Source organism: Cyprinodon variegatus, unplaced genomic scaffold (genome assembly GCF_000732505.1).
Source record: "Cyprinodon variegatus isolate N-32 unplaced genomic scaffold, C_variegatus-1.0 Scaffold631, whole genome shotgun sequence".
In the NCBI taxonomy this organism is placed as follows: domain Eukaryota; kingdom Metazoa; phylum Chordata; class Actinopteri; order Cyprinodontiformes; family Cyprinodontidae; genus Cyprinodon; species Cyprinodon variegatus.
In genome coordinates, this window is record NW_015151084.1 from 438118 (window position 1) to 448084 (window position 9967).

Here is a 9967-nt window from a genome sequence, read left to right on the forward strand (position 1 = left end):
CCTGGAGGCTGCAGCCATTTCCCGAATTCCTCGTTTTCCAGTCGCTTTTGTTGAAATTTGCATTTTCCCATTCTCAAGCTTCTTCTCCGCCTCAAGCTTCTTTGCGGCTTTACGATCAACCGTAAGCAGTTCCGCGCAAACACGCAGAAGCAGTTACATCTGATATAATATATCTGACGAAATTGTTTTTATAAACTTTTTTTTTTAATAAAGCATTTTAAATGCCAAGATAATCACATTTAATGAACTTTAATGCCAATTAAGGCCTTAATTTAAAAAACAATAACTTAACAACTTTTAATGATTTTTAATGAACCTCAGAAACGCTGGAGTATCACTGCTGCCACCATCTGTATTACAGGGCAAATACAATGGTAGGGGTGGCCACAATGGTGGCCAATGATTGGCTAAGGGTGGCCATGGCCACCTCTGGCCCCCCATTTACACCAACCTTGTCCACCTTCTCTTGGGACTGTAACCTCAGCTCCTCCGCCTCCTGCTGGGCTGCCTGTGAAGCAGTGCTGAGCTGCAGCTTCAGCTCACACAGGATCTGGATGTTCTTATCATACTCCTGTAGCTGCTCCTCCTCTGGCCTGCCTCTCTGAAGCCGGCCTCCATCAATGGGTTCGTTGTGGAAATACTCCACCAGCCTCATCTGTAGCTGCTTGTTTAGTTGGTGCGCCTCCTCTCTCTCTGCGATAAGCTCCTCCAGGAGCTGCTGGAGGTCCTCATCCTGGACTGAAGCTGCAGCAGATGATTCTTCCTCCTCCTGTGCAGGACTCTCTCTCTTTGGGGTCTCAGGGTTTAATCTCAGTAATTCCTCCTCATTAGTCTCTAAAACACTCTGTTGTGGTTCAGAGATGCTTTTAATGCCACTGCTCTCCTCTGGCCCACAGGTGGCCCCTTCTTCTTTAATAAGCTTCCTGTTGTTAGAAAGTTCTTTTTTATGATCTGGAAATACCATTTCTGCTGAGACATTTTCTTTTTTAATTCTACTAACATTAAGTTGAGAAAATTCGTTTTCTTTCTCCATTAAAAAAAAAAAATCTGCTAAACTGCCTGGAACTACAGGTTAGTTCAGTGGATACTAACAGCATTCGTTTAGTTTCCGTTGTCCTGGAAACTGAGCTCAGCAGCCAATCAGAGGAGGCCTGGCGCATGCTCATGAATATTAACAGAGGGGCACGAGCTGTGAGGCTCGCGCCGCGCATGCGCCAACTGGAGCCTCCTACAACAAGAAGCAGCGACCAGGCAAGATGGCGGACCTGGGGAAGAAGTACTGCGTTAACTGCCTCGCAGATGTCACCAACCTGCGGCTTCGCTGCACCGACTGCCCGGATATCGAGCTGTGTCCGGAGTGCTTCTCAGCGGGCGCTGAAATCGGGAACCACCGCAGATGGCACGGTTACCAGCAGGTCGACGGCGGGCTGTTCTCACTGTGGGGTCCAGAGGCAGAGGGAGGATGGACCAGCAGGGAAGAGCAGTCGCTGCTCGATGCCATCGAACAGTACGGATTTGGAAACTGGGTACATGATTCTGTTAACATTTTACTGACAGAAGTCTGCCTTTAAAGTGCTTCATGTGACCAACAGGCAGCAGCTTTAGTGGTAAAAACTTTACTTGGACTAATTTTTAAAGGTCATAAAACAATGTTGTTGATAAGGGTTAAAAGAACAGGAAGGCTGAATGAAAATGTTTCATTCTCTGTTTTATTTTAGCTTTCAAAATGACTTTTAAAGAAGATTATGCAGTAAAAAAATGTGTGTCTAAGTTACAGCCGATTATATTGCCATTGCAAAGAATTGCCCAGCCCTAACAAATACAACTTACCCAGTTGCAACATGTTTATTAACATTTCGGTCCGACACAATCTATGTTCTTCACTAGCTTGCCACCTTTAATTCCTGTGTAATATAAACAGTCGTAACATCGACGTATGACAACTTTACTTTTCAGTTCAATTCAGTTTATGGCGCCAACTCACAACACACGTCATCTCCAGGCGCTTTACGGTTCACCAGATCATCCAGTCAAATTGATTCAGAGTTTTCTATCTAAGGAAAACCAGTTGATTGCATTGACTCTACAGCAATCCCTCACACTAAGCATGCTTGTAGCGACAGTGGAGAGGAAAAACTCCCTTTTAACTGGGAGAAACCTCCAGCAGAACCAGGCTCAGTGTGAGCGGCCATCTGCTGAGGCCGACTGGGGTTCAAGGAGACAGAAGCAGACGTAGAAAAAGCAGCTGTAAAAGGCGTCCTCGTCCAAGAAACAAACAGCCAGGCAGCCATGTCAGAGGATGAAGAGAGCACATCCAGCCAGTCACAGTCAGAGAAACAGGACTAGACTGAAAAACAGGCCGATTTCCAACATCTAGAAATAAAGGTGGCAGCAGCACAGCTAATATTTCTCTCCAGGATGGAGTCACAGCCAATCAGGAACAGACCAGATGAAGCTACTATGAGGAAAAAGCAGAGAGAGCAGAATGTTAGAGATTGAACTAACAGATTCTGCAGAGTGGGAGAATAGAGATAGATCTCAGAACCTCAGGATTCATGGAACCACTTGGCCGCCACTCCCCCTACTTTACATCTAGAAACTTGCGACTAGGGATGCATAATCGGCCCCCTATCGGTATCGGCCTTAAAACTGAATATCGGACATCGGCCACCCCACCGATATTTAACCCGATATTTGATCAGCTTCTGAGTTTCTAGAGTAAAAAAAAAAAAAAAAAAACTACTACTACTTCCTCAAAAACTTATTTTTTACAGACTTAAAAACTTGTAAAGACGAGGTAAAAAATATTGATACATTAAGATATCACAATATCTTCATATGCTGATATATTGCCATTTAAAATCACCATATCAATCTCTTTTACTAATGAAATATTGCTATATGTCATCGTTATGCTACGAAATTTTGCCATATTTTTATATGTTGATATATTGATGGAGTATCGATCTATTCTATTAACAAAATCTCACAAGAATTTGCAAAATATCACAAGAGTTTGTAACAGAACGATGAAATTTCACGAGATTTTGAAAGTAAAATAGATCGATACCGCGTTTTTAAAAATCAATTTGATATCAGCATATGAAAATATATTTGAGCTTTAACATCAGTATCGATATCGGTTATCGGCTACATGAGTTTTAAAATATCGGATCTTGGCCAAAATCCCAATATCGTGCATCCCTACTTGCGACCTTTGTTATCATCCTGGAAGGTGAACTGTTTGACGACTTGTCCTTCAGGATCACCGTGTTTGTTTCCTGTCCCTAACCTAAAACGATAACATTCCCACAGCATAATGAAGCTACCACTTTGTTTCATAGGAGGCTTTGTCTGTTCAGTATGGCTGCAGCTATTGATTATTTTAGTAAGTGATTAATCTATCAACTTTTCTTGTGAATCTAAAAGATCATTTTAGTAAATAAACAGTTTGAAATTTAGAAAATAAAATTACTGAGCATTGTAAATTGATTTTTAAATTGCAAAACGTGAACGAATATATATACGAATACATTTAGTTTTATATGTAAGTTTTCTTTTATTTATAGTGTTTTTTTTTAAATTGCAATTAGTTATTGATTAATACATCTGGCACAATGAATTGTTAATGTACAAAGATTTCGTTTTTTTATTTAATTCACTGTATTGTCAAAAAATATTAAGCCTCATGTTGGGGAAAGATCCTCTTAAAACAAGAGAGAAAGCTTTTTTTTTGAGTGGCTGCTTATCTATTAATTGTTAGTCTATCGATTAAAGACAGTCGACTTTAAATTACATAAACTTGCATCCCTAATTGGTATCAATGTAACCCTAGATTGTAATAAAATTATAGCTGAGGTTTAGGATTCAAATCAGCTGTGTGATGCACTTCAAACATCACTGCTTTCGAAGAAACTGTGCCTGAATCTAAGGTTGAGTTTCTTCCAGAATGATTCACTTTCTTCCAGATAAGTGGAATAAACTGGAAGGGTTTTTTTCCCATTTCTTTCAAAAGAAACTGGAAGAAAGTCCCGGAAATAACTCGTATTTTGGAGCGCTGGGAAAGTTCCATTGAGAAATCAACTCACTATATCCACCAGGCTACTTAGTGAGAAATCTATATCAGAATACACACAGGGAGACAAATTAAGAATTGATACAATGAAATAAGTGTATGTAATACAAATCTAGATGAATGAATATTGGTCACAAAACTTGCAAAGTAACAACCGTGTTGAAACACTGCATGTATGCATAAGAACAAGCAGCAATATAGCAGTAAAATACAGTTCAGTTGGATGTGCAGTGAAGCTGTGGATAGCACTGCTGCCTCGCAGCAAGGAGGTTCTCAGTTCGATTCCCAGCCTGGGGTCTTTCTGCATGGAGTTTGCATGTTCTCCCTGTGCATGGGTGGGTTCTCTCCGGGTACTCTGGCTTCCTCCCACAGTCCAAAAACATGACTGTTAGGTTAATTGGCTTCTCCAAATTCTCTTTATGTGTGATGAGTGGTTGTTTGTCTCTGTGTTGCCCTGCGATGGACTGGTGACCTATCCAGGGTGTACCCCGCCTCTCGCCCCTAGACAGCTGGAGATGGGCACCAGCAACCCTCGTGACCCCTGCAGGGATAAAGCGTGATGGAAAAATGGAGTACATTTCCGTAGTCCAGCTCATTATCGCTACGTAGCATTCTGAACCAGAATACATTTTAACGCCTTTGCCACAAGAAGACGATTCCTCAACTTTGTGTGAATCATACTGAAGTTGGAGAAAAATTTCTTCTGCTATTCATGCCACTAAACCACCCTGGTTTATAGATATTGAACCCCAGCTCAAGGTTATAACTGAATTTTGGTCTGCTTAAGGCTAAATTTTCACCAAAAGAAACAGAACTTTCTAGTAAATTGGACCTTCCAAGTTTCTTCTGGCCGGAAAAGAACATAGAAAAATCCTGGGGGAAAAAAAACACCCTTCCGGAAGAAACTTCCAACCCTGCCTGAATCTGCTTTGTCCCGCCAGACAGCACAACCTGTTAGTGTTGATTGAGATGATTTGAGCTGCTATGCATTTATCGCTGTTATGCCACATTAAGGTGAAATGGAAATGTTTTTTAAAAAGACTGACATTGAGACAATCAAAATCGGACTTTAGGTTTTATTGAACCGTGAGCCGTAAAAATCGATGTACCAAGAAACAAAAGCTTGAAAAATTCAATTTGATTCGATTCGAATATATTTTATTCATCCCAAAGGTATATTAGGAGTTGCTATAACTCATTAGCTGTTATTTAGTGAGTTGTCGTAGGTGTTGATGGCTGTGGGCAGGAAGGATCTTCTGTAGTGGTCTGTCTCGCACCAGATCAGTAGAAGCCTCTTTCGGTAGACACGCTGTTGTTGTTCAGCAATCTTCTGAAGAGGATGCCCGCTATTGTCTTGTTTAGGGATGGAACGGTTTATGAAAACCGTCCGAGCCGTTCGGTTCGACTGTCTCGGTTCGGTTCGCGTGTGTTGCGTTCGGTTCATGCGCTGCTCCTTTTCCTCATACGCGAAGCGTGTACACTCCAGAGCAGAAGGTGGCGCTACTGCGACCAAAGCCAACCACCAGTAGTAAACAAGAAGAAGAAGAAGCGAAGCAGCGTAGCCGGGTGTAGCAGAAAAAAATCAGTTGTTGTGGAGAATTGTGTCGGAATAGCGAGTGGGAAAGAACAGGAGTTGGAAGACGCGCCAGCAGCACTTTATAGGTCTGCTGTATGGGAGCGCTTTGCATTTAGAGTGACCTACGATGACGGCGGAAAGAAAGTTGTGGATAAAAGTGCAACAGTGTGCAAGCATTGTGCAACATGTTTTGTTTATGCTAACAACAAAATGACACACATGTCAGGCTAACAAACAACATATACCGAACCGAAAACCGTGACCACGAAACCGTGAACCGAACCGTGGATTTTGTGAACCGTTTCACCCCTAGTCTTGTCTAATGCATCTCTGTGAGACAATAATCTTAATTTCTGAAATGTCTGGCAACAATGATTTAAGTTAACCCATTTTTTTCTTTCCAGTTTCAGTTGCTTTTTCCACAATTCCATTTTATCTCACAATAGTTTGTCTTTTTCTTAAAGGAGGACATGGCCGCACACGTGGGGCCGTCCAGAACCCCGCAGGAAGTCATGGAACATTACGTCACCATGTACATCCACGGCAACCTCGGTAAAGCCTGCATCCCAGACAGTATTCCTAACAGAGTAACTGACCACACCTGTCCAAGTGGGGGCCCCCTGTCACCCAGTCTCACCACCCCGCTGCCCCCTTTGGACATAAGCCTGGCTGAGCAGCAGCAGCTCGGCTACATGCCTCTGCGTGACGACTATGAAATCGAGTACGACCAAGATGCAGAGAAGCTCATCAGCGGACTGTCGGTCAACTACGACGATGAAGATGTGGAGATCGAGCTGAAGCGAGCCCACGTAGACATGTACGTGCGAAAGCTAAGGGAACGGCAGCGGCGCAAGAACATCGCGCGGGACTACAATCTGGTTCCGGGGTTCCTGGGCAGAGACAAAAAAGACAAGGAGAAGGAGAGGCCTTCGGGTTTGCAGGTCGTAGGGGGTTCTGTGCCTGTGGGGGGAGCAGGAGCATGCGGTACCACCGTCGGATCGACCTCGGCGACGGCAGCGGGGTCGGGCCCCATTCCGAGTGCACCCAAGAGAAAGATCACAAAGGAGGAGAAGGAGCAGCGGGTGAGGCTAAGGGCGCTCTGCCAGTTCATGGCTCATCGGGAGTTCGAAGAGTTCTTTGAGAACATGCACAAAGAACGAGTTCTGAGGGCCAAAGTGCGCGAGCTGCAGCGGTACCGGCGCAACGGCATCACGCGTCTGGAGGAGTCTGCTGAATACGAAGCAGCTCGTCACAAAAGGGAGAAACGCAAGGAAAACAAGAACGTGGTGGCGTCCAAGAGAGGCAGCTCGGGAGGCACCGGGCTCGGTTCTGGGATGGGACTGGGCGGCGGGGGCGGCGGAGGAGGAGGCGTCATGGGAGGGCTCGGAGCCGGCGGTGGGATTAAAGACGAAGGTAAAGACGGTGAGTTTTCCGCCATCGAGAACCTTACGGGGTTCGAGCTCCTGTCGGATAGGGAGAAGGTTCTCTGTAACTCGCTCAACCTGAGCCCGACTCGCTACCTGACTGTCAAAACCATGATCATCAAAGACCACCTGCAGAAAAGGCAAGGCATCCCGGGCAAGAGCCGACTGCCCAGCTACCTGGACAAAGTCCTCAAGAAGCGAATCCTAACCTTCCTCACGGAGAGCGGCTGGATATCCAGAGACTCCTCGTAGCGATCCGTCTCTGGCCGGGGATTACTCGCCAAGGATTGCCGTTAACCGTCTGGACGGAACTGCTGCTTCTCACCGACAGCTTTTTCCAGTTTCCTCTTTTTCACTTTGTGAATATGTACAGTCCAAATAAAAATATGCCCCGGTGGTAAAAGAACTATATTTTCATACAAGGTCTTGGAACAACAGCTGAAAAGAAGCTGGGCTGGTATGTTGGAAAGAAACAACCTTTGAGTTTACTGATGTGCTTCCAGTTGCAAGTTATTGCTAAGTGATGATAATTTGCAGTAAAGGTGTTCTTTTTATTTCTTAATGTAAGAGCTACCCCTAAACAGCATTATAGAAACAACAGAACATTCTGTTTAATGCTGAACAGCAGTCATTCTGGGTCTAATGTTGGAGCCATGTGTTTAAGGAAGCAGGCAGAAATAATCCGCTTTGTCTTCACCTTTTCGGTTGAACATATATTTAAAATCCAACCAATTGACCGCGGCTCTTTGGTTTTTAAGCTGTTCTACCATAACATGAATGACCTACTGCTAAATTAGCACTGAAATGATGCGTAGTAAAAGGTTTTAGAGAGATTGCTTGAAGTTTATTGTTTTATCCACTAGGGGGCACTGCCTATGCAATGTTTATCTAAATTGCAGCTTGGTTGAAAAACAATTAGTTGTAATCGGAAGCGATGGATGTAAAGTTAAATTCGAAGCTGCTGATGTCGGCTTGGTACATTTTCCTGAACGTTACGCCGTTTGGGAAGTAGGACAAGCCTTATCGGAGTCCCATCGAGAAACTGGTGTGACCATTAATTAAAAGTTTCCTGTATCCAAACTGATCCCAGGAAATCTCAGAAGATTCCAGAGCCACTATTCGGATTGTTGGAAATACAAAGGTGCCTAAATCCAGAGCAGCATTCATCTCAAGTTTCTTGATTTCTAAAATCTTTAAAAAGCCTAAAGTATATTTTCCTGTTTAGGAACTAATTTAAAAGGAAAAAACAAGGCCCCCATCGCCACACTACTTAACAGAAGGCATCATGAGGTGCTTTTGCTGATTAAATATTTTTTTAACAGAGCTACTGGTGCCAAACTAATCTGCTGTCATTAGTTCGTACATAGATCTAGATATCTCAAACATCCCAAAAGGCTGAGGCAGACACAGAAAGGGATCTATTACTAGACCTGCTAAGATTCTAGGTCTTCTACCTAGAAACTCAGATTGCCTTTAGAGAAGTTGGAGGTTTCTGTGTGTTTTGGAAAAGTGTTCTTTTAAAGGAGTGTGATAGACCGAGATCACCAGTTTTTTACTAAAACCTTCTGGTATTCCATGATGCTATTATTTCTGACAATGCTTCCTAAGCTTTTGGAAGAGAATCAGGCCCGCTGCTCTGGAGCAGTGATTCCTTGGTGTTTGTTTTAGATGCGACTCTGTTCCGGCCTACGAAATTCTAAAGATGGCTTCTCCTCTGGAGCCATCGAGTCCTCCAGAAAACCTTTCAATCATGTATTCTTTTATTGAGGTGTGTGGCAGAAAGCAGACGCCTAAAACATGCAGGACTGGGCGGCCGGAGGAGCAGGGACCTCCTAAGACTGCGGCCACATTAAACGGCTATGGCGCTTTTCTACGGAGCTAAGTTTGGGCCATAAAGTTAAGTTAGAAACAATTTTTCTTAACTGAAAATAAAATTTAAAAAATGAATTATTTTTATTTATTTTTGGAAAATACATGTTTAAAGCTACTTTGCAGATTCTATTTTTTCTCAGTTTCTGATATTTATTTTTGTTTAGGTTAAAATTGCTGGCCTCTTAGCATGGGGGTGGGGCTTAAATGACGTACATGGTTGGAATAAAGACCGTTTAGGTATCTGGATAAAATATTCCCAACACTCAAGAACCGTGGGAACTTAAAACACAACCTGCGTCACATGCAGCCAGTATGGCGGTTCTTACTCTCTACCATGAAAGAACTGGAAATGTCAAATACTGACAGGAAATGCTGCTTAAACTTAGCCTTATAATTTTAACAGATCGGTGAAAACATCTTTTAAAACTTACGTAAACAAGATATGATTGACGTTCAAAGAGGAAGACTTTCTTTTAGTTTTTGGTAATTTGGGAAATTTTTGTCCAAGGTGTCAATCATCATTCCACGTGGTGTCAATCATCATTCCACGTCGTGTCATCGAAGCCCCGCCCCCCACAGCACAGTTCGAAACAGAGAGAAAAACTAATGAATCTGAAAATTAGTTTTAAACATTTCTTGTCCATTTTGAGCTTGATATTTTTCAGTTTTAATATTTATTTTTTTTGTTCAAAAACACAAAAGCGTTTTTAAACAAAAAACGCCTTAATTTAGCCCCATACTTTTCCATATAATTTCCCGTCGTTTTTCTTCTAAACCCACTTGGAGTTTTTAGTATTCCGCATATTGGATATGTTTTGCACTGATGGAGTTTAGCTGAGCTTTGGCGGTTCCTCTTTACTCCCGTACGGCTCTAATTACAGATTAATTTCTGCTCCCTGTCCAGCCTAGTAGGCGATGCCTAAAAGAGCTAAAATGTCAGGTTGAATCAAGTAAAGACGGAAAGTAACCAGATTTTCTTTTTTAAAGATAAACATTGATTTTACAGGCATTCTTTTCTCC

At 42.9% G+C, this 9967-nt stretch overlaps 2 protein-coding genes across 2 annotated transcripts in view; one reads left to right on the forward strand and one right to left on the reverse strand.

The window, feature by feature from the left end:
- ccdc96 (coiled-coil domain containing 96) overlaps window positions 1-784 on the reverse strand; it is an 11230-nt gene extending 10446 nt beyond the window's left edge. The window contains exon 1 of the mRNA XM_015393243.1: window positions 452-784. Coding sequence (XP_015248729.1) covers window positions 452-655 — 204 coding nt within the window. The 5' untranslated portion in view covers window positions 656-784. The remainder of the gene's footprint in view (window positions 1-451) is intronic.
- Window positions 785-968: 184 nt separating this feature from the next.
- tada2b (transcriptional adaptor 2B) lies at window positions 969-8986 on the forward strand. Its single transcript, XM_015393242.1, has 2 exons — window positions 969-1526; window positions 6116-8986. The coding sequence occupies exons 1-2, from the start codon at window positions 1257-1259 to the stop codon at window positions 7325-7327; spliced, it is 1482 nt and encodes a 493-aa protein (XP_015248728.1). The 5' UTR covers window positions 969-1256; the 3' UTR covers window positions 7328-8986.
- Window positions 8987-9967: the final 981 nt, after the last annotated feature.